At 40.5% G+C, this 25,652-nt stretch overlaps 1 protein-coding gene across 2 annotated transcripts; it reads left to right on the top strand.

Annotated features, from left to right (window-relative positions):
• The first annotated feature begins 14,503 nt into the window (after positions 1–14,503).
• On the top strand, positions 14,504–17,456 carry LOC114279305 (putative aquaporin TIP5-1). 2 transcript variants are annotated; one of them, XM_082893429.1, is made up of 3 exons: positions 14,504–14,634; positions 14,811–14,871; positions 16,560–17,456. In XM_082893429.1, the coding sequence occupies exon 3, from the start codon at positions 16,647–16,649 to the stop codon at positions 17,223–17,225; it is 579 nt and encodes a 192-aa protein (XP_082749555.1). In that variant the 5' UTR covers positions 14,504–14,634; positions 14,811–14,871; positions 16,560–16,646; the 3' UTR covers positions 17,226–17,456. The 2 variants fall into 2 exon arrangements, with proteins under 2 accessions (XP_082749555.1, XP_082749554.1); XM_082893428.1 differs by having other exon boundaries at positions 14,811–17,456.
• Positions 17,457–25,652: the final 8,196 nt, after the last annotated feature.

Below are 25,652 nucleotides of genomic sequence, written 5' to 3' on the forward strand. Positions count from 1 at the left end.
CAATAACTTCTTGAATATAATAATTTCAAAATTCTTCTTTCTTTGTTTTATAAAATATAGATTGAAGCTATAAAGTCCCTTTAAAAAATATTTACATTTAAGAAATTTAAATCAAAATCAAAATTTTTTTTTTTTATTCTTAAATATAAATTATAATTTATTCCCAAATTTGTCCAAATTTAGATTTAATTCATTTTCTTTATATCAAACCCGCAAATTTTAAAATATGAATTAAACTTTCAAAAGAAATTTCATGATGTATGTAAAAATAGAACCCAATTTCATTATTAATAACAAAAATCAAACTTAACTAATGAATTACAAAATCAATTTCTTAGAATTCAACTAAACTAAATTTTTAATCAAAAACTTAATTTACGATCATAGATGTTCCAAACTGTGTTTAGATTGAATAAAACTTTTAAATTCAATTGCATGCATGGATCAAACAAATTCCAAATTTTCATAATAAAATCGAAACTTTGTCTTACTTTAGGATTAATTCCAAATTCTATAAATTTGATTTATTCTAAAGCTTTTCCTTTCTCTGTTCAAAATATGAGATTGAATTAGTTCAAATTCTTCAAAATCCATGATGCATGTATAATTAGAATATTAAACTTGTAGAATTTACTCATACATGTAACAGTGAGGCTTAATTTCATGCAAGATCACAACATCAAACCCAAAATAATTAATTTCCATAACCATGAACCTAACTTAATCTCTTCATCCTTGTTTTCTAATTGCTTCCAAATTATATGAAATTGAACTCAAACTCATCATTAATTTTAAGTGTAATACATGAATTTTACAAAAATCAAAAATAAATTCCATACCTTAAACTTTAATTGGCTGAAATTCTTGAGCTCTCTCTTTCTACAATGTCTCAACTCTTAAACCCACTCTTTCTTGCTCTAGCACAATGACACACACCCACTTCTCTCTCTGTACATGGTGTGTACTTGAATTATAGCAAGATGGACCCTTCTTTTTGACTTTGAAAAGTTCCTCACCAAGTGATATACACTCTCAGCACCATGCACAAATACACACACCTCATTCTTCCATTACACACCATGTGTGCACATACACACTAGCACATTTCATTGAGGCTCCAGCACATCACTCACATGCAGGCACACACAGTAGATTTCTCAATACACCTACACCCATAAACACTCTCAATTCTGGACTCTTCCATAATTCAATATATAATTAAATTAATTAATTAGGCAACCTTTAGTCTTAATAAATCTTGATTAGCACATAATTTAATCAATCATAACTACTCACAAATCCCACATTTTTTAATTAGTCCAATTGACTCCAATTAAGACCCAATTAATTATATTTAATTTTTATCAATGTGAATCAGATTTTTAATTAGGCTCCCAAAAGGCTCCAAATATCAAATTAAACTTATTTCCATCATCAATTTTGGTTTCTTAGCCTGTGTTTGGTTGTGTTTTGTAATTATGATTTGAGAGTATGAGTTGTATTTTGAGTTTATGGGGTTTGGAATTATGATTTGAGTGTAGAAAATTTGTTTGGTAAAGAGTTTTGAAAATAGTTTTGAAAAGAGTTTTGATTTGAGTGGGGAATTGTTGATGTGACATTTGATATTTGATACAAAAATTTACAACTCATAACTAAGCATACAACTCAAAATTATTTTAAAGCACATAAAAAATTTTAAAAATTTCAGAAAATATTTTTTTCGATTATATAAAAATTAACATATCAATTGCAAAAAAAAAAAAAAAAATCACTATTCCAGTCAACCGGCTGGACGTCTCGTCAGGCAAAATTTTCAAAAAAAAATTCTGAAAAGCGCGGCTGAGAAAGCGGCTGAGATAGAGCTCTCCGCAGAGCTTTCGAAACGTGATTCTAAAACACTAAACAAACATCATATTCAAACTCTGGTGTAGAAAACTAGTTTGAAAACATAAGCAAACATAGATCTTTAAGGCCTTCAATTTCTAATCAAACCCAAAATCCTTGTCAATAAATTTCATATTTAAGTTGGATACCTCATAAATAGATTTAATTCATAATAACCATAATTTCTCAAACCTTATAACATAATTAACATAATTAACTTCAATTTTTGGACCCAACTAATCAAATCTTGATTTTACTAAACTGAACCAAATGTTAATTAAATTTCCAAATGGGTCTGTGTTTAAAATTAAATTGATTCAGCTTATTACTTTCACTTAAGCCATTTGGACCCTTAATTTCAAATTTCAAAATAAATCATTATTAAAATCAAATACGAGTCAGACTCCAAAATTCTCATAAATCCCAAAGTACATTAGAGTAACAACCAAATAGAATTCAAATCTCCTTAATCAATTTAACATAAAATCTTATACATGATCTGGTTAGCTTAATCTAAGTTTTATGCTAACTAAACTCGATTAATTCATTATGAATCGGAATTTTGCCAAATTTCACCACAGGCTCTAAAAGTCATGCTAAACATAAACGTAAAGTCGGTTTTGGTTTCTGGCGCCTCTAAAACTATAAATTCTCAGTTCAAAGGCCAAATTGCAATAGATTTTTCTACACTTAACAGATATAAATTCATAATCGCATAAATCACATAATTAAACATACAAATTCATATCAAACACAACCATATGCATAATTAAGTATATTACGGGTTGGGTCGTCATAGTCTTTCCCCCTTTAGGAAGTTTGGTCTTCCAAACTCAAGTCACTTGTACTACAAATAAAACATACAGCTTTGTCTCATTCCGCTCTTATTTTTATTTTATTTTTCTTTTTTGTTCTCAAGCAACTTCCTTACCACTAAAATCTCGTCACAGGAGTTCAACTCATTATCATTTACTTATAGATTAATAACCCAAATTGGCTTAGTCACCAAAGATTATCATGTAATATAATGGTGTGTCTGGAAGTCAATTTCATAACATCAAAACATAAAACACATCATCCATAAAACTCATATATTTTGTGTAGTTATTCACATATCTCCAAATGATTCACATATTTCCCAAATAATCAAGGCTCAATCTCAAATGATATTCATGATTATGAATCACAATATTCTATCATTGACATCCACATGAAGCCTTCAAAATAGGTTAAGTATTTGATACAATCTTAATAACAAATTCAAATCTTAGTCCACAATAATCTAAATATTAATTTTCATACAATTCATGTGCTTTATTGACAAATGGGGATTCACTCCATTAGTTCCACAAAATGAATCATTTATATTCAGAAGCCAAAAATAATTTGCTTATCACACATTCTAATAATCCATAAAAAGGGCATTGAATTAAATCCATAGTACAACATTTCCAATAGTATAGATTCTCCAGATATCAAAGAAACACTTAACACATAATATTAACCCCAATGATCAACTCTTTTTATAATCAAATGAGTCATGTAAACGAACAAGTCCTGGACTAATCATAAAAATATCTTGCTCACAATGACTTAGGCATTCGAAATAGCGGTCTTAGTACATTGAAGTGTTCTCAGTCTAATTATCTTAGTATTTCAGGTTAAGTTTCATTCATTCGTGCAAATGAATTCTAAACTCTCCAATGGCCAATCAAGCAATTATAAGAATGCCAATTTTAACTTAATACTTCTTGCATTTACTGGACATTCTCATTCTAATTATTTCAACAATTTCATATTAAGAGGTTGTTTGGGATGAACTATACAATTGTACTTTTTGACTTTTTGGATAAAAAAAGTAGAGGAAAAAACGATGATTATTTGGGGTAACTTTTTGACTTTTCACGAAAAAATGTATATTAAAATATTATATAAAATAGCAAAATTACAGTATTACCCCTATGCCCTATTCGTACTGATAGTGCTGATTGAAGGACCAGTACAAATTGCTTTGAAATGCGATGGTGCCTTCAGAACATATATATATATATATATAGGATGAGGCTTCCCGGGTACTGTTGGGCCCGTGGGGGCCCACTACGAGTCCTATTTCGATAATTTGAAGTAGAACTCGTTGAGTACTATATGCTTGTAAAAAATCACGTTGATCAGGCATCGATAGCTATGTGATCAAATCAGTTTTATAGGGAAAAAATAGACAGTGAAGAATAAACGGCTGACAAAATTTTGATTTGATCATATAGCTATCGATATCTGATGTAACGCCCTCAAAAAAAATAACATTAAAGCCAACAATATAGACATGCATTGATATATAAAAGCTCCACATTCCTTTATTCATCAGAGTTCCATTACCAAAAAATATTAGATGTTAACAACAAAAGCAAATGCCCTACGGGCTTACAGCTTTCCAAGTTAACACTTGGTTACAAAAAAAAGAGTACTAACTCAATTACATATTAAGCCCTTGGCTTGAATTTACATGTAATACATCAAAAGAAATAAGACAACAAAAGGATGCCCGCCTCTAGCCTCCCAAGCTATGTCCTTGGAGGTTGCATGCTACCTGTACCTGAAAATGATGTTCCCATATAGGGTGAGCCACAGCCCAGTAGAAAAACACTAAACCAAATATGAACAATGACTAAAAGATTAGCAGTTGATAGATGGCCAACACTGAAACTTTCCCTTATCACACTTTACAGTTTCATGACATACAAGGCCATGTTACAATCCATTTTCTAATTCCTTTCAATTCTCAATTTATAACCATGGCTCAGAACCTGGCCAAACGACTCATATGAGACCGTAACTCATATTAAGCACTTTCCCATTTCATAATAGATAAGCATACAAGCTATATCATCACTTCCATAGATATGCATAAGAGCACTATCACACTTCTAAAGACAAGCATATGAGCTCTGTCAACACATTACTAGATAAGCATATGAGCTCTATCTATGGAGTCCATCCCCTATCTCCTCCCAACAACATCCGGTTTAGAGGTCCATCCCCTATCTTCCCCTAAACCGTGGAGTACATCCCCTATCTCCTCCAACACAACACAATGCATATAAACAATAATTATACACATCATCACACAACACATATATTAATGCATTCTTTCAACCGTCATACTCAATGACACATTCCAGTGATTAGTTTCAGTTTGCCTAATCATCATGTATTGTCTACAACAATCAAGACTATCCTCCACCGATAGCCCAAAGCAGTTATTTCTACACAGAAAATAAATGCAACAATGGATATATAATCAACATTCCAACCAGATGAGCGATAAATAATCCAACTACACCCTTTAACCCCTTCCCTTTCCAATTTCCACATTCTCAATTCAATCCCTCATTTCCAACAATTAATTATGCAAATTAATCAATCAATGTAATTAGGGCATTTTCCATAATTAACATTGCAACCCTTAGGTTCCATTTTCATTAATGTTTCAACATTAATTTCACTTTTCCATGCCAAACATGCATTTAGGTTTTATATAAATAAAAACCCCAACTTTCGTAAAATTACACAAAAGCCCCAAACTTTCACAAAATTACCAAACCAACCCCAACATCTCAAAATACCAAAATTTAAAGACAAAGCCCATAGTGAGGAGTAGGTTATTCCTACCTCAAAGTTAGAGCTCGGATGGAGAAGAGACCAAAACCAAAGTGCTCCAAAGACCAAGATTTTCGGATCAAAACGACGCCCTCGACGATCAACACAACTTTTACAAAGGGCGAAGAGAAGGAGGACACTCTAACTAGATCAAACCCTAGAGAGAAGGGAGTTTCTAGAGAGAGAGGCTCTCAAAAATGGGTTTTAGAAAAAGTAAGAGAGAGAAAAAAAAGCAAAAAGTGATTTAAAATCACCCAGCGGATAACTCATATACGTATGACCCGCTCGAGCAGAGAACACAACACTCGAGCGCCAAGAACAAAAATCTGGACACACTCGAGCGCAATAAGGCCCGCTCGAGCTCCAAGACACAAGAATAAAGCACTTCCGCTCGAGCGCGAAAACCAGTCCGCTCGAGCGTAGATTTCCCCCTCCCAGAACTTATACACAGAAGGTACTACCCGCTTGAGCGCCAACAAACCCGCTCGAGCGCTACCGCTCGAGCGTAAACAAACCCGCTCGAGCGTAAAAATCACATCTGCAGAAGTTTTGCAGGAACACGAAATACTGGAAGTGTGCAATCCCCGCTCGAGCAGATCGTCTAAAAACTGAACAACAAGGAATTGAAACCAAGGCCTAACCAACCTGTAACAACCCTGCTCAAAACATCCTAAAACTCAATCAAGTGGAATTAAAAGACAACAACAAGATAGATACCACTACCAACTTCGCGGAACCGAGTCCGGAATACTACAGAATAGTAAAAGGACAACCGGGATCGCTATAACCTCCCTCCCCTTAAAGAATTTCGTCCCCGAAATTAAACACAAGTTTTTCAAAAATAGGTTTTCTCCATTCTCAACAATATTACGACATAATATTAAGCATTTCGACCCATTACCGGTCAATTCCATCTCTTTTCAAGAGGCATTTCACAACATATATTACAAGTGCATTATCAACATGCAATTTTCTTCCATTTCCAACCATTTCCAACATACATGGTTCAGAGTTCATATCATAATCAATATACATGATACAACATAGCCAACATATGCAATATCATAATCAACTCCCATATCAAGGTAAGTTCTACAACATACTTCCATTAAATCAAAACATTACCAATGGTTTACGACTCAAGACATATATAAAGCTCTTAAGTCCAACAGCATTACAAAATTTAAATACAAGATTACTCATCAATGAACAAGTCCGGATATTTCTCGCGGACCTCCAACTCACGTTCCCAAGTGACTTCCTCCACTTCGTGATGTTTCCACAAAACCTTTACCAAAGGGATGGTCTTGCCACGCAGGACTTGATCCCACCTATCCAAGACCCGAACCGGTCTCTCCTCATACGAGGCACCCTCATCTACCTCCAAGTCGGTCCAATCCAACACATGGGACAGATCCGGCTCATACTTCCAAAGCATACTCACATGGAACACGTCATGAACTCCGGACAACTACGGCGGTAAGGCTAAACGATAAGCAACCTCTCCAATCCTCTCAAGGATCTCAAAGGGACCAATAAACCGAGGGGATAACTTCCCACTCTTCCCAAACCTCATCAAACCTCGCCTAGGTGATATTTTCAAGAAGACATGATCACCTACCTCGAACGCCAAAGGCCTCCTCCTATGGTCGGCATAACTCTTTTGGCGACTCTGGGCTGTAACAAGCCTCCTATGGATAAGCTCAACTTTCTCCGTCGTCTCCCTAACTAACTTCGGACCCAACAAAGGTGCATCACCCACCTCGGCCCAACACACTGGAGACCTACACGGTCGGCCATACAAGGCCTCAAACGGTGCCATACCGATGCTAGACTGAAAACTGTTGTTGTAGGCAAACTCCACTAAGGGCAAGTGCCTCTCCCACGTCCCACTAAAGTCAAGGACACAACCTCGAAGCATATCCTCAAGGATCTGAATAGTACGCTCGGACTGCCCGTCAGTCTGAGCATGATAAGCCGTACTAAAGGTCAACTTAGTACCCAAGGCACTCTGCAAACTCTGCCACAACCTAGCAGTAAAACGAGGATATCTATCTGAGACGATCGTCACTGGGACCCCGTGCAATCTCACTATGTCCCGAATATACAAGTCGGCAAGATGGTCTATCGAATCTCTCACGCGCATAGGAATGAAGTGCGCCGACTTAGTCAACCGGTCTACAACCACCCAGATAGCATCACTACCCCGCTGAGTCCTCGGAAGACCTACAACGAAGTCCATAGTGACATGCTCCCACTTCCACTCGGCAATAGGCAAGGGTTGCAACAAACCTGCTGGCCTCTGATGCTCGGCCTTCACTTGCTGACAAGTAAGGCACTTAGACACAAAAACTGCCACATCTCTCTTCATACCCCACCACCAAAACTGGCGACCCAAATCCCGATACATCTTAGTGCCTCCCGGATGCACCGCAAAACGTTAATGATGGAACTCTCGGAGTACTTCCTCTCGGCAAGACTCCGGCACAAACAGACGGTCTCGGTATCTCACACTCAAGTCGGGATACACCGTCAAACCCTTCTCAACCTTCCCACTGGAGATCTTCTCTCGGAGGGATTCTACCTCAAGGTCACCTCTCTGTGCCTCTGACACTCGAGTCACAAGTGTAGGCTGCGCAACAACAGAAAACAAGGCCGCAGCCTCAACAGATTCGCCCAGATGCAAATCAAACTCGCCAAGTACACCCAACATTCCCCATTCCCGGATGGCTATATAAGCTACATCACTAATGGATTTCCTACTAAGGGCATCGGCCACCACATTGGCCTTCCCCGGGTGATAGTGCAACTCAAAATCATAGTCCTCAATGAACTCCATCCATCTCCTTTGCCTCAAATTCAAGTCTCTCTGTGTAAACAGATACTTCAAACTCTTGTGGTCCGAGAACACCTCGAACCTCTCACCATAAAGGTAGTGCCTCCAAATCTTCAAGGCAAAATCACTACTACTAACTCTAGGTCGTGTGTAGGGTAGTTCTTCTCGTGAATTTTCAACTGACGTGAGCCATAAGCTAGTACTTTCCCCTCTTGCATCAACACACAACTCAAACCCTCTCGTGAGGCATCACAATAAACCGCATAACCCAACCCCCTCTCTGGAATAATCAAAATCGGAGCGGTGGTCAATCTAACCTTCAGCTCTTGGAACGACATTTCACAAGTCTCACTCCACACAAATTTGACTCCCTTCCGAGTCAATCTAGTCAACGGCGAAGCTAGCCTGGAGAAATCTTTCACAAACCGACGGTAATACCCAGCTAATCCCAGAAAACTGCGGATCTCAAACACGCTCTTAGGCTGTGCCCAATCTTGCACTGCCTCAACCTTGGATGCATCAACGGACACCCCTTCCCCGGATACCACGTGGCCTAAGAATTTGACTTCCCTTAGCCAGAACTCACACTTCCCAAACTTGGCATACAGCCTATGGGCTCTAAGCAACTCAAGCACCACTCTCAAGTGTTACTCGTGCTCCTCCTCAGAAGGCGAATAGATAAGAATGTCGTCCACGAAAACGACTACAAAACGGTCTAAGAATTCCCGGAAGATCCAGTTCATCAAGTCCATAAAGACTGCCGGTGCATTGGTACGCCCGAATGGCATCACCAAAAACTCATAATGGCCATACCGCGTACGGAATGCCATCTTAGGAATATCCTCCTCCCTGACCCTCAACTGGTGGTAACCCGATCTCAAGTCTATCTTAGAGAAACAACGGGAACCCTTCAACTGGTCAAACAGATCATCTATACGGGGCATAGGGTACTTATTCTTCACCGTAGCCCGATTCAACTTCCGGTAGTCTATACACAATCTCAAGGCACCATCTTTCTTCTTAGCAAAGAGGGCTGGTGCTCCCCACGACGAAACACTAGAGTGAACAAAACCCTTATCTAGCAATTCCTGGAGATGAACTTTCAACTCAACCAACTCTGCTGGAGCAAAACGATAAGGTGCCATAGAAATCGGCGCCGTACCGGGCACTAGATCAATAGAGAACTCTATCTCTTGGCGAGGTGGCAAACTAACAAGGTCCTCGGGAAAGACATCTGAATACTCACAAACCACTCTCGGCAACACAAGCTGGGTCTCATCACACTCGCCACTCTCAAAGCTAGCAAGTAGACCACTAAGCTCACTCCGCCCTCGCGAATCATACCCCGGTGGCAAAACACTACCAACCCGGTCTCCCAAGAAATGGAACCACTCCCCGCTCAAGGTACATAACGTGACCCTCTGGCGGTAGCAATCGATAACAGCTCGGTATGACGATAGCCAGTCCATACCCAAAATAACATCAAAACCCTTCATGGGCATGACAACAAAAGGAAAAGGAAGCCTATGGTCAGCGACCTCTATATCACAACCTCTAACACCTTGTTTCAAGATCAACTCACCACCAATAGGTGATACCACACAAATAGGAGATGCTAACTGTGCCAACTCCAATTCCAAAACAGATACAAATGCAGCAGATACAAAAGAATGAGATGCACCCGTGTCAATCAACACATTAGCAACCGAGTTGCAAAACAGAAAAGTACCTCTCACTACTGATGGAGCCGGTACTAGATCCTGCGCGGTAACAGCATACACGCGCCCCGTAGGCCCCTGATCTACTTGCTCACCCCTCGGAGCATACGACTGCTGCACTGACTGGGATGACGAAGCTCCCGGATTGGCCCTCGAGGCCTGCACAGACTGAGTTGGCTGATAACTCTGTGTCTGCCTAGAACCAGACGCTCCTGAAGTTGCACTCAACTGAGGGCAATACCTCTTCAGGTGCCCAAGCTGCCCACACTGATAGCAAGATAAGGGCTGCCCCCTGCTCAAACTCTGACTCTGGGGTCTAGCGGAAGAAGAAGGAGCTCTCTGACCTCCGCCCTTCTGTGGGCAAACCGAAGACTTGTGACCCAGCTGGCTACAAGTGTAGCAAGTCAAACCTCCCTGATTACCTCTCCCCGAGCCTGCACTCGGCACCGGAAAGGTCGATCTAGCAACTCCACCCTGAGACTGCTGAGGGTTATAACCCCTCTGTCTCTTGCCATCACCCTAACCCTCCTGGCCCCGCTTGGAGCCTCTATGTTTCTCCTCGTCTTCCTCCTGCATCATAAGCTCCATATGAGCTGCAGCATCCACTAAATGTCTATACTCTCGGATGTAAGACCCATCAACCCTCAACTTGAGGCCCCGCCTCAACTTCCGCTCAAACTCATAACAACGGCGTTCTTCGGATGCCACAAACTCAGGTGCAAACCTGGACAAACTAGTAAAAGTGGCCTCAAACTCTGCCACGGACATACCCTGCTGATTAAGCTGGTTAAACTGATCCTTCAGCTTCTCCCTAGCAACTGCAGATAAGAACCTCTCATGGAAAGCATTCACAAACGCCTCCCATGTACCACCAACACGAGCCTTCTCGTACTTCCACCATTGACCCGCATCTCCCTTCAGCTGGAAGGATGCCAAGGTCACTTTCAATGCTCCGTCCTCGATGCCAAGCATCTCGAACGTCTTCTCCATCTATTCTAACCACTCGTCAGCCTTAAGTGGCTCCTTTGGATCCCCAACAAACTCGTCCGGATTAGACCGGAAGAACTCCCTCTTCAAGAAAGAAGGCCCTACCTCAGCTGCCTAGCTCCCTACTCTGAGAATACCCAAAGCTCCTGCTATCTCTCGGGCCAAGGCACTCATAGCCTGCTGACCCGCTGGCTCAGCCACATTGGCCTGGCCAACTCCCTCCTGCACTGCCGGACTATCATCCGGTAAAGGTACTTCCTGCCTCGCAGGCCTACCATGCCTAGCACCTCTTCCTCGTCCTGACATCCTAATAAAGGTAATACAAAACGTTAGCACATTCACAATGTGCCAAAACTAAACACTCACGTCCTAATGCATGGACAACTGTAATTCATTCCACGTAAGCACATAAACACATAAGCACTTACGAATTTCCTTTTCGGATAATGATAGTCCTGAGGCGTTACTAGAGTTCCGATTAGAAACGGCATTGATCAAGTGCCTTTCCAACAAGACTCCCAGAAACCCAAGGATCCAGTCAACATCCTAGAAATTAAATCCCATACCCATATAAACACATAAGCATGTTATTAATTTAAACACATGGCATATGACACTACACCTAAGTCTTTATCAAGCGAGACAAACCCATTGTGATACTAATCACTTCCCACGTACTCAAAGTATTCAAACCCGGTACGCTTTGATACCAAGTTGTAATGCCCTAAAAAAAAATAACATTAAACCCAACAATATAGACATGCATTGATATATAAAAGCTCCACATTCTTCTATTCATCAGAGTTCCATTACCAAAAAATATTACATGTTAACAACAAAAGCAAATGCCCTACGGGCTTACAGCTTTCCAAGTTAACACTTGGTTACAAACAAAAGAGTACTAACTCAATTACATATTAAGCCCTTGGCTTGAATTTACATGTAATACATCAAAAGAAATAAGACAACAAAAGGATGCCCGCCTCTAGCCTCCCAAGCTATGTCCTTGGAGGTGGCATGCTACCTGTACCTGAAAATGATGTTCCCATATAGGGTGAGCCACAGCACAGTAGAAATACACTAAACCAAATATGAACAATGACTAAAAGATTAGCAGTTGATAGATGGCCAACACTGATACTTTCCCTTATCACACTTTACAGTTTCATGACATACAAGTCCATGTTACAATCCATTTTCTAATTCTTTTCAATTCTCAATTTATAACCATGGCTCAGAACCTGGCCAAACGACTCATATGAGACCGTAACTCATATTAAGCACTTTCCCATTTCATAATAGATAAGCATACTAGCTATATCACACACACCAACAGATAAGCATACAAGCTATATCATCACTTCCATAGATATGCATAAGAGCACTATCACACTTATAAAGACAAGCATATGAGCTCTGTCAACACATTACTAGATAAGCATATGAGCTCTATTTATGGAGTCCATCCCCTATCTCCTCCCAACAACATCCGGTTTAGAGGTCCATCCCCTATCTTCCCCTAAACCATGGAGTACATCCCCTATCTCCTCCAACACAACACAATGCATATAAACAATAATTATACACATCATCACACAACACATATATTTAATGCATTCTTTCAACCGTCATACTCAATGACACATTCCAGTGATTAGTTTCAGTTTGCCTAATCATCATGCATTGTCTACAACAATCAAGACTATCCTCCACCGATAGCCCAAAGCAGTTATTTCTACACAGAAAATAAATGCAACAATGGATATATAATCAACATTCCAACCAGGTGAGCGATAAATAATCCAACTACACCCTTTAACCCCTTCCCTTTCCAATTTCCACATTCTCAATTCAATCCCTCATTTCCAACAATTAATTATGCAAATTAATCAATCAATGTAATAAGGGCATTTTCCATAATTAACATTGCAACCCTTAGGTTCCATTTTCATTAATGTTTCAACATTAATTTCACTTTTCCATGCCAAACATGCATTTAGGTTTTATATAAATAAAAACCCCAACTTTCGTAAAATTACACAAAAGCCCCAAACTTTCACAAAATTACCAAACCAACCCCAACATCTCAAAATACCAAAATTTAAAGACAAAGCCCATAGTGAGGAGTAGGTTATTCCTACCTCAAAGTTAGAGCTCGGATGGAGAAGAGACCAAAACCAAAGTGCTCTAAAGACCAAAATTTTCGGATCAAAACGACGCCCTCGACGATCAACACAACTTTTACAAAGGCCGAAGAGAAGGAGGACACTCTAACTAGATCAAACCCTAGAGAGAAGGGAGTTTCTAGAGAGAGAGGCTCTCAAAAATGGGTTTTAGAAAAAGTAGAAGAGAGAAAGAAAAGCAAAAAGTGATTTAAAATCACCTAGCGGATAACTTATATACGTATGACCCGCTCGAGCGGAGAACACAACGCTCGAGCGCCAAGAACAAAAATCAGGACACGCTCGAGCGCAATAAGGCCCGCTTGAGCGCTCGAGCGTAAAAATCAGATCTGCAGAAGTTTTGCAGGAACACAAAATACTGGAAGTGTGCAATCCCCGCTCGAGCGCAAGAAGACCCGCTCGAGCAGATCGCCTAAAAACTGAACAACAAGGAATTGAAACCAAGGCCTAACCAACCTGTAACAACCCTGCTCAAAACATCCTAAAACTCAATCAAGTGGAATTAAAGGACAACAACAAGATAGATACCACTACCAACTTCGCGGAACCGAGTCCGGAATACTATTGAACAGTAAAGGGACAACCGGGATCGCTATATCTGATCAACGTGATTTTTTACAGGCATATAATACTCGACGTGTTCTACATATTGAATGGTTCAGATTATCGAAATGGGACCCATGCGTATCTCCCATGGGTCCAACAGTACCCTCTAGTTTAATGAATATATATATCTAATTTTTTCATAAGATATATGAAAAGTACCCCCACGGGCCCACACGTGAGCTTGTACCATCACTAGAGGGTACAATTTTGCCTTCTATTTTTTTTTGTACTTTTTTGGTGAATAGTGATTATTTTTTGAGTATTTTAGTAACTTTTAGGCTTTTTATCTTTTATAAACTATGCCAAACAAGCACTAAAATAACCAAAAATCTAAAAAGTCATAAAGCCAACCCACTTTCCAAACGAAATAACAACAAAACAAAACACAAATTTTTTAATGGAAGGTGACATGTCATAATTTCATTGGCTAGTCCAACTACATTAAAGCCAAGTGGGAAACAACAAAGCAGGGCTTAGCGTATGCCGGTCCACTTATCATACGCCTTGTTGTGCATGCAGACTATTATCAAATGCCAATTCAATTCCTATTTCCATTTCCACCCGAACGAGCCTAATGACAACCCTATATATATAGATATATACATATATATATATATATATATATATATGAATGTATGTATTGATTTTGTACTTTCTTCATTCTCTCTGTCCTCTCTCTCTTTCTTTAAAAACCCTAATCATCTCTTTATATCTCTCTCTCTCTCTCTCTCTCTCTGTGTGATGAACTAATCGAATCTTCAAGGTATACTTTTTGATTTCTGCTTTCGAATCTTTAATCAATTTCTGTTTTTTTTTTTTTTTAAATTCTACTATGTATCAATCTTTTATCGAATGATGCAATCTGTTCGTTGTTTGTTTTTTTAGAATTCATGTTCAATTTGATGTGTTGTTAAATTATAAATATTTGTTTATGTTTAGCTATTTTTTTGGTTGGATTTCGCGGGGGTTCGTGTCAGGATCTATAGTGATTGAGCTCTGAGTAAGTTGATTAATCTTTTTTTTATTGCTTTGATTTGCTTCGTTTTTATTTATTTATTTATTTTTGGTCGTAGTTCATTTTCCGTTTGGTAGCTAAGAAAAGGAAATAGGAAAATTCAATGAGATTTCGTAATTTATGTGTTTTTTTCACTAGAAGAGTAAGCTCAATTATGTCTTTTACAATTAATTGAGTCGAGTGATATTCCTTCGTAATTTGGTTCTAGAAAATACAAACTGAAAGGTTTTTCCTTTATTTTCTCAACAACCAAACAATCAAGTTTGTGCTTTTCTTAGCTTAGACACAAATTTAATCATGTCTTGTTCATTGATTCACTCAAATCTGCTAAATTGCTATCTTTGGCGATGAATTCTTTAGTTATTGATCTAAATTTTCTGCCAACTCTTCATACACTATTATTTTGGGAGGTTATTTGGCCTTTCATTTTGGAGTTTAAACTAAATATATAGAGATTCTGCTTAGATTTTCTTTTACCTATTTATATTTTGGTCGATTTATGTAGTCTGTTTTGGATTTGAATTTCATTAGCTTTGGAAATACATGTTTCTTTTAAATTTCACATGTAGCACTCAATTAATTGTCTAACAGACTTTTTAAAATCTGTATCATTTTTTTATCCTTGCTCTCTGATCTTCATTTCATAAAAACTTTATTAATGTAAATGTGTAATTGTTTTGATTTTCCTTTATTACAATGATGGTAATGAAATAATGATTATCTATTATATAATGAAATTATGATCATCTATATAAGGAAACAGAGATCATCTATAGAATGAAACATATTTATTGACTCTGTATTATTGATGTGTGAATTTATTTCATTAGCACAAATTTTTACGAATCAATAATTAGGAAACAGAAATGATTAGAAAACAAACATTAAAATATCCTATATAATGAAATTATGATTATTTATTGAAACAGATTTATATAATGAAATTATGATCATCTATATAAGGAAACAGATTTATTGACTTTGTATTAATTTTAGCATTTTTAATTAATTTGCAATGAGGTTTTATGACATCATATGTTGTCATGAATTTTTTTATGAAATATTATGTGATTTATGTCATTTTTTGATTGATTTAATTCCAGTGTTATGTCAAGAATTTAAATAGAGTTTTATAACTTTTAATTAAATTATGGTGGTGATTATGATATTCATGTAATTATCAATGGATCTCTTGTGGGGTATTATTTCGAAAAGTATATTTCATGTGTAAAAATTCTCAATTTTAGTTTAATACAAAATGCATATATATTAAAATTCGTTGTGTACTGTTTTTACCCGAATGTGTGTTTGAATACGATTCTACTTCGTGTTGAATTGTTACTACAATCCATCTAATCTTGTTTTATTCGCTATTGCAGAAATGATTAGGAAACAACAATCTATCTAGTTTTCTTCGCTATTGCAAAATTGTTATTACAATCTATCTAATCTTGTTTTACGAATCAACAATTAGGAAACAGAAATGATTAGGAAACATACATTAAAATATTCTATAAAATGAAATTATGATCATTTATTAAAACATATTTATATAATGAAATTACGATCATCTATATAAGGAAACAAAGATCATATATATAATAAAACATATTTCTTAAGTCGTGTCTTCTTCCTCATATCAGGTAATGTTGTCGCTAACTTTCTGTCTCAAGCACGCGGTGAAGCCCAACACTCTTTGATCATACCTCGTCGAATTCATCTCTACCTTCCTCTTCGTCTTTGCTGCAGTAGGCTCTGCTATGTCTTCTAGGAAGATGATGCCGGATGCTACAACAGATCTGTCTACACTTGTAGTGGTTACGGTAGCGAATGCATTTGCATTGTCGGTAGCGGTTTATACAGTGACTAATATCTCCGGCCACCATGTGAACCCGTCGGTCACGGTCGAGATGGCGATTAGGGGTCATATTACTGTTCCTATGGCTATTTTTCACGGGATTTCACAGTTAGTTGGGTCTGCAATGCCTTGTCTTTTCTTAAAAGTTACCACCGTCTCACAACATGTACCTGTCCATGGAATCCCACAAGAAATGACTGGGTTTGGAGCATCCATTTTGGAAGGGGTGATGACATTTGGTTTGGTCTACACAGTTTATGCAGCCAGGGACCCGAGACGTAGTCCACTGGGAGCAATTGGACCCTTAGCAATTGGGTTCATTGTAGGAGCCAATGTATTGGCATTCGGGCCATTTACGGGCGAGTCAATGAACTCGGCTTACGCGTTCAGGTCAGCTCTTTTTGGAGGCAGTTTCCAGAACCATGTAGTCTATTGGGTCGGACCTTTAATCGGGGTCTGCTCTTGTTGGTATCCTATATGATAATGTGGTCTTCCCGGTTCAAGTACCTGGCATTGCAGATGGAGTTGGGGTTTAATTAAATGCAGGAAAATGTTGATTTTGTTTTATTTTATTTTGGGAAAGATAAATTAGAATATTCTATACAACGAAATTATGATCATTTATTGAAAAAGATTTGTATAATGAAATTATGATCATCTATATAAGGAAAAGAGATAATCTGTATAATGAAACATATTTATTGACTCTGTATTATTGATGTGTGAATTTATTTCATTTGCATAGATTTTTACGAATCAATAATTAGGAAACAAAAATTAAAATATTCTATATAATGAAATTATGATCATTTATTGAAACAGTTTTATATAATGAAATTATGATCATCTATATAAGGAAACCGATTTATTGACTTTTTATTAATTTTAGCATTTGTAATTAATTTTCAATGAGGTTTTATGACCTCATATATAGCGATCCCGGGTTTACCCTTGTTGAACAGTGATCCGGACATGTGTCTGTGGATGTTGGTAGTTGTTTATTATCTTGTTTGCATCCTCTTTATTTTGTATATTGAGTTATAGGATGTGTTGGGCAGGTTTGTTACAGGTTGGTTGTGTTTGGGAGCCTAGTGTTGCTGCCCAGATTTTTGGACCTTTGCTCGAGCGAGGAGTTTGTCGCTCGAGCGAGAGTTGAGTTCATGTCTGGTGGATCGAGCCAGAGTGGCTTCGCTCGAGCGAGCGATGGCGTCTGGTTCTGGACCTGAGAGTTGTATTTCTTGGCTCGAGCGAGCTTTTCTTGGCTCGAGCGGTCTGGTTTGTTCTTCGCTCGAGCGAGAGGTCTGTCGCTCGAGCGTGCTTCTGGTTGCAGACCTGAGGGTTTGAGTTGTTGGCTCGAGCGAGTATTCTTCCGCTCGAGCGCACTTTTGAGTTTTTGGCTCGAGCGAGAACTTCTTGGCTCGAGCGAGAGTTTTCTATGTCTGGTCGCTCGAGCGAGCGTGTTTTATATCAGCGGACAGTAGCATTTTTGAACATCACTTTTTCACTTCCTTTTTCTTTTAAACCCTTGATCCGAGACTCTCTCTCTCTAAACTTGCATTCTCTCTAAGATTTGATCTCCCTAGAGTGTGAATCTAGCCTAGGGCCTTTGTTAAAAAGATAGAGGGCGTTGAGAGCTTTGATTTAATCTGAAAAAGTTTGGATTTGGAGCACGTTGATCTTCGGCACGTTGATCTTCGAGTCTTCATCTCCTTTTTGGCTCAAACTTCGAGGTAGGGATATCCTACACCTCTCTATGGATTTTGTCTTTAAATTTTGGTATTTTGAGAAGTTGGGGTTTTATTCATAATAAACCTAGATGCATGTTCGGCATGGAGAAATGAAATAAATGTTGAATCATTGATGAAAATGGAACCTAAGGGTTGAAATGTTAATTATGGAAAATGACCTAATTACATAGTTTGATTAATTAGGATAATTAATTGGGAGAAATGAGGGAATGAAATGTTGATTGAATATCCATTGTGCATTTATTTTCTGTTTAGAAATAACTGCTTTGGGCTATCGGTGGAGGATAGTCGTGATTGTTATAGACAATGCATGATGATTAGGCAAACAGAAACTAATCAATGGAATGTGTCATGGAATTTGATGGTTGATAGAATACATTAACTGTATGTATTGAGTGATTGTATATAGAACCAATGTGTTTGTATACGTTATGTGTAGAGGAGGAGATGGGGGATGTACTCCGCGGTTTAGGGGAAGATGGGGGATGTACCTCTAAACCGGATAATATTAGGAGAAGATAGGGGATGAACTCCGTAGATACAGCTCATATGCTTGTCTAGAGAAGTGAAGATAAAGCTCATATGCTTATCTTTGTGCAGTGTGGATATAGCTTATATGCTTATCTTTGTGCAGTGTGGATATAGCTTATATGCTTATCTGTGAATGTGGATATTGTCGTTATACATATCTGTTGAAATGATGATAGAGCTAACATGCTTATCTGTTGAAAAAGGGGAAAATGAAAAGTAACTTGGACTCATAAGTCGTGTGACCTAAATATGTGATTTATGTGAATGTGTCAGTGTTGGCCATCTATCAATTGCTAATCTTTTAGTCATTGTTCATGGTTGGTTTAGTACATTTCTACTGGGCTGTGGCTCACCCTATATGGGAATATCATTTTCAGGTACAGGCAGCATGCCACCTCCAAGGACATAGCTTGGGAGGCTAGAGGCGGGCACACTTTTGTTGTTTTACTTTTTGATGTATTATATGTAAATTCAAGCCAAGGGCTTAATGTGTATGAGTTAGTACTCTTTGGTTGTAACCAAGTGTTAACTTGGAAAGCTGTAAGCCCGTAGGGCATTTTGCTTTTGTTGTTAACATGTAATACTTATGTAATGGAATTCTGATAAATGGAAGAATGTGAAACCTTTATATATCAACGCATGTCTTATTTAATGGGTTTAATGTTAATATTTTGAGGGCGTTACAACTTGGTATCAGAGCGTACCGGGTTCAAATACTTTGGGTACGTGGGAAGTGATTAGGATCACAATGGGTTTGTCTCGCTTGATAGAGACTTAGATGCAGTATCATATGCTATGTGCTTAATTGATAACATGCTTATGTGACTATGTGGGTATGGGATTTAATTTCTAGGATGTTGATTGGATCCTTGGGTTTCTGTGAGTCTTGTTGGAAAAGCACTTGATCAATGCTGTTTCTAACTGGAACTCTAGTAACGCCTCGGGACTATCATTATCCGGGAATGAAATTCGTAAGTGCTTATGTGTTTATGTGCTTACGTGGAGTGAATTACAGTTGTCCATGCATTAGGACGTGAGTGTTTAGTTTCGGCACATTTATGAGTGTGCTAATGTTCTGTGTTACCTTTATTAGGATGTCAGGATGAGGAAGAGGTGCTAGGCGTGGTAGACCTGCAAGGCAGGAAGTACTGTTACCGGGTGAGATTCCGGCAGTGCAGGAGGGAGTTGGCCAGGCCAATGTGGCCGAGCCAGCAGGTCAGCAGGCCATGGGTGCCTTGGCCAGAGAGATAGCAGGAGCTTTGGGTATTCTTAGAGCAGGGAATCAGGCAGCTGAGGCAGGGCCTTCTTTCTTGAAGAGGGAGTTTTTCCGGTCTAATCCGGATGAGTTTATCGAGGATCCGAAGGAGCCATTGAAGGCTGATGAGTGGCTAGAACAAATGAGTAAGACGTTCGAGATGCTTGGCATCGAGGACGGAGCACTGAAAGTGACCTTGGCATCCTTCCAGCTGAAGGGAGATGCGGGTCAGTGGTGGAAGTACGAGAAGGCTCGTGTTGGTGGTACTTGGGAGGCATTTGTGAATGCTTTTCAGGAGAGGTTTTTGTCTGCAGCAGCTAGGGAGAAGCTGAGGGAGCAGTTTAGCCGGCTTAAGCAGTAGGGCTTGTCAGTAGCCGAGTTTGAGGCTACCTTTACTAGTCTGTCCAGGTTTGCACCGGAACTAGTGGCGTTTGAGGAACGCCGTTGCTATGAGTTTGAGCGGAAGTTGAGGCGGGGCCTCAAGTTGAGAGTTGGTGGGTCTTATATCCGAGAGTATAGACACTTGGTAGATGCTGCTGCTCATATGGAAATTATGATGCAGGAAGAGGAGGAAGAACAGAGGGGCTCCAAGAGGGGCCAAGATGGTCAGAATGATGGCAGGAGGCAGAGGGGTTATAACCCTCAGCAGTCTCAGGGAGAAGTTTCTAGATCGACCTTTCCAGTGCCGAGTGCAGGCTCGGGGAGAGGCAATCAGGGGGAGTTTGCTTGTTACAAGTGTGGCCAGCTAGGTCACAAGGTTTCAGCTTGCCCGCAGAAGGGTGGGGGTCAGAGAGCTGCTTCTTCTTCAGCTAGACCGCAGAGTCAGAGTTTGGGCAGGGGGCAGCCCTTGTCTTGTTATCAGTGTGGACAGCCTGGGCACCTGAAGAGGTTTTGCCCGCAGTTGAGTGCCACTTCGGGAGCGTCTGGTTCTAGGCAGACGCAGGGTTTTCAGCCAGCTCAGTCTGTGCAGGCCTCGAGGGCCAATCCGGGAGCTTCGTCATCCCAGTCTGTGCAGCAGTCTTTTATTCCGAGGGGTGAGCAGGTAGACCAGGGGCCTACGGGGCGCGTGTATGCTGTTACCGCGCAGGATTTAGTACCGGCTCCATCGATAGTGAGAGGTACTTTTCTGTTTTGCAACTCGGTTGCTAGTGTGTTGATAGACACGGGTGCATCTCATTCTTTTGTATCTGCTGCATTTGCATCTGTTTTGGAATTGGAGTTAGCACAGTTAGCATCTCCTATTTGTGTGGTATCGCCTTTGGGTGGTGAGTTGATCTTGAAACAGGGTGTTAGAGGATGTGATATAGAGGTCGCCGACTATAGGCTTCCTTTTCCGTTTGTTGTCATGCCCATGAAGGGTTTTGATGTTATTTTGGGTATGGACTGGCTATCGTCATACCGGGCTGTTATCGATTGCTACCGCCAGAGGGTCACGTTATGTACCTTAAGCGGGGAGTGGTTCCACTTCTTGGGAGACCGGGTTGGTAGTGTTTTGCCACCGGGGTATGATTCGCGAGGGCGAAGTGAGCTTAGTGGTCTACTTGCTAGCTTTGAGAGTGGTGAGTGTGTTGAGACCCAGATTGTATTGTCGAGGGTGGTTTGTGAGTATTCGGATGTCTTTCCCGAAGATCTTGTTAGTTTGCCACCTCACCGAGAGATAGAGTTCTCTATTGATTTAGTGCCCGGCACGGCGCCGATTTCTATGGCACCTTACCGTTTTGCTTCAGCAGAGTTGGTTGAGTTGAAAGTTCAGCTCCAGGAATTGCTCGATAAGGGCTTTGTTCGCCCTAGTGTTTCGCCGTGGGGAGCACCGACCCTTTTTGTTAAAAAGAAAGATGGTGCTTTGAGATTGTGTATTGACTACCGGAAGTTGAATCGGGCTACGATTAAGAATAAGTACCCTATGCCCCGTATAGATGATTTGTTTGACCAGTTGAAGGGTTCCCATTGTTTCTCTAAGATAGACTTGAGATCGGGTTACCACCAGTTGAGGGTCAGGGAGGAAGATATTCCGAAGACGGCATTCCGTACGCGGTATGGCCATTATGAGTTTCTGGTGATGCCATTTGGGCTTACCAATGCACCGGCAGTCTTTATGGACTTGATGAACCGGATCTTCCGGGAATTCTTGGATCGGCTTGTAGTCGTTTTTGTGGATGATATCCTTATCTATTCGCCTTCTGAGAAGGAGCACGAGACACACTTGAGAGTGGTGCTTGAGTTACTTAGAGCCCATAGGTTGTATGCCAAGTTTGGGAAGTGTGAGTTCTGGCTGAGGGAAGTCAAATTCTTAGGTCACGTGGTATCCGGGGAAGGGGTGTCTGTTGATACATCCAAGGTAGAGGCAGTGCAGGATTGGGCACAGCCTAAGAGTGTGTTCGAGATCCGCAGTTTTCTGGGATTGGCTGGGTATTACCGTCGGTTTGTGAAGGATTTCCCCAGGTTAGCGTCACCGTTGACTAGACTGACTCGGAAGGGAGTCAAGTTTGTGTGGAGTGAGACTTGTGAAAAGTCGTTCCAAGAGCTGAAAGTTAGATTGACCACCGCTCCGGTATTGATTATTCCAGAGAGAGGATTGGGTTATGCGGTTTATTGTGATGCCTCACGAGAGGGTTTGGGTTGTGTGTTGATGCAGGAGGGGAAAGTGGTAGCTTATGGCTCACGTCAGTTGAAAATGCACGAGAAGAATTACCCCACACACGACCTAGAGTTAGCAGCAGTGATTTTTGCCTTGAAAATCTGGAGGCACTACCTTTATGGTGAGAAGTTCAAGGTGTTCTCGGACCACAAGAGTTTGAAGTATCTGTTTACACAGAGAGACTTGAATTTGAGGCAGAGGAGGTGGATGGAGTTCATCGAGGATTATGATTTTGAGTTGCATTATCATCCGGGAAAGGCCAATGTTGTGGCCGATGCCCTTAGTAGGAAATCCATTAGTGATGTAGCTTGTATAGCCATCCGGGAGTGGGAGATGTTGGGAGCACTTGGGGAGTTTGATTTGCTATTGGGCGAATCTGTTGAGGCTGCGGCCTTGTTTTCTGTTGTTGCACAGCCTACACTTGTGACCAGAGTGTTAGAGGCACAGGGAGGTGACCTTGAGGTAGAATCCCTCCGAGAGAAGATCTCCAGTGGGAAAGTTGAGAAGGGTTTGACAGTGTATCCCGACCTGAGTGTGAGATACCGAGACCGTTTGTTTGTACCGGAGTCTTGCCGAGAGGAGGTACTCCGAGAGTTTCATCATTCGCGCCTTGTGGTGCATCCGGGAGGTACTAAGATGTATCAGGATTTGGGTCGCCAGTTTTGGTGGTGGGGTATGAAGAGAGATGTGGCTGTTTTCGTATCGAAGTACCTTACTTGCCAGCAAGTGAAGGCCGAGCATCAGAGGCCAGCGGGTTTGTTGCAACCCTTGCCTATTGCCGAGTGGAAGTGAGAGCATGTCACTATGGACTTCGTTGTAGGTCTTCCGAAGACTCAGCGGGGTAGTGATGCTATTTGGGTGGTTGTAGACCGGTTGACTAAGTCGGCGCACTTCATTCCTATGCGCGTGAGAGATTCGGTAGATCATCTAGCCGATTTGTATATTCGGGACATAGTGAGATTGCACAGAGTCCCAGTGACGATCGTCTCAGATAGAGATCCTCGTTTTACGGCTAGGTTGTGGCAGAGTTTGCAGAGTGCCTTGGGCACTAAGTTGACCTTTAGTACGGCCTATCATCCTCAGACTGACGGGCAGTCCGAGCGTACTATCCAGATCCTCGAGGATATGCTTCGGGGTTGTGTCCTTGACTTTAGCGGGACGTGGGAGGGGCACTTACCCTTGGTAGAATTTGCCTACAACAACAGTTTTCAGTCTAGTATCGGTATGGCACCGTTTGAGGCCTTGTATGGCCGACCGTGTAGATCTCCAGTATGTTGGGCCGAGGTGGGTGATGCACCTTTGTTGGGTCCGGAGTTGGTTAGGGAGACGACGGAGAAAGTTGAGCTTATCCGTAGGAGGCTTGTTACAGCCTAGAGTCGGCAGAAATCTTATGCTGACCGTAGAAGGAGGCCTTTGGCATTTGAGGTAGGTGATCATGTCTTTCTGAAGATATCACCTAGGCGAGGTTTGATGAGGTTTGGGAAGAGCGGGAAGTTATCCCCTCGGTTTATTGGTCCTTTTGAGATCCTTGAGAGGATTGGCGAGGTTGCTTATCGGTTAGCCTTACCGCCGCAGTTGTCCGGAGTGCATGACGTGTTTCATGTGAGTATGCTTCGGAAGTATGAGCCAGATCCATCACATGTGTTGGATTGGACCGAGTTAGAGGTAGATGAGGATGCCTCGTATGAGGAGAGACCGGTTCGGGTCTTGGATAGGCGGGATCAGGTCCTGCGTGGCAAGACCATTCCTTTGGTGAAAGTCTTGTGGAAACATCACGGAGTGGAGGAAGCCACTTGGGAACGTGAGTTGGAAGTCCGTGAGAAATATCTGGACTTGTTTGTTGATATGTAATCTTGTATTTAAATTTTGAACTATTGTTGAACTTAAGAACTTTTATATATGTCTTAAGTTGTGAAACATTGAAAATGTTTTGGTTTGCTGAAAGGATGTTTTGGAACTTGCCTCATATGGAAGTTGAATGTGACACTATATGTGTTGAATGTATTGTTGAAATTGGAAAGATAAAGCGTAATGTTAATACATGTTGAAAGTACATATGTTGTTTACATATTGTGAAATGCCTCTTGTTAAAGGGAGGGGGTGACCGGTAATGGGTCGAATTGTTGAATGTTAAAGTGTAACATTATTTAAAATGGAGAAAAACCTGTTTTGAAAACTTGTGCTTAATTTCAAGGACGAAATTCTTTAAGGGGGGGAGGTTATAACGATCCCGGGTTTACCCTTGTTGAACAGTGATCTGGACATGTGTCTGTGGATGTTGGTAGTTGTTTATTATCTTGTTTGCATCCTCTTTATTTTGTATATTGAGTTATAGGATGTGTTGGGCAGGTTTGTTACAGGTTGGTTGTGTTTGGGAGCCTAGTGTTGCTGCCCAGATTTTTGGACCTTCGCTCGAGCGAGGAGTTTGTCGCTCGAGCGAGAGTTGAGTTCGTGTCTGGTGGATCGAGCCAGAGTGGCTTCGCTCGAGCGAGCGATGGCGTCTGGTTCTGGACCTGAGAGTTGTATTTCTTGGCTCGAGCGAGCTTTTCTTGGCTCGAGCGGTCTAGTTTGTTCTTCGCTCGAGCGAGAGGTCTGTCGCTCGAGCGTGCTTCTGGTTGCAGACCTGAGGGTTTGAGTTGTTGGCTCGAGCGAGTATTCTTCCGCTCGAGCGCACTTTTGAGTTTTTGGCTCGAGCGAGAACTTCTTGGCTCGAGCGAGAGTTTTCTGTGTCTGGTC

The sequence above is a fragment of the Camellia sinensis genome, chromosome 10, assembly GCF_055761805.1.
Source record: "Camellia sinensis isolate YWXY chromosome 10, ASM5576180v1, whole genome shotgun sequence".
NCBI classification, from domain to species: Eukaryota; Viridiplantae; Streptophyta; class Magnoliopsida; order Ericales; family Theaceae; genus Camellia; species Camellia sinensis.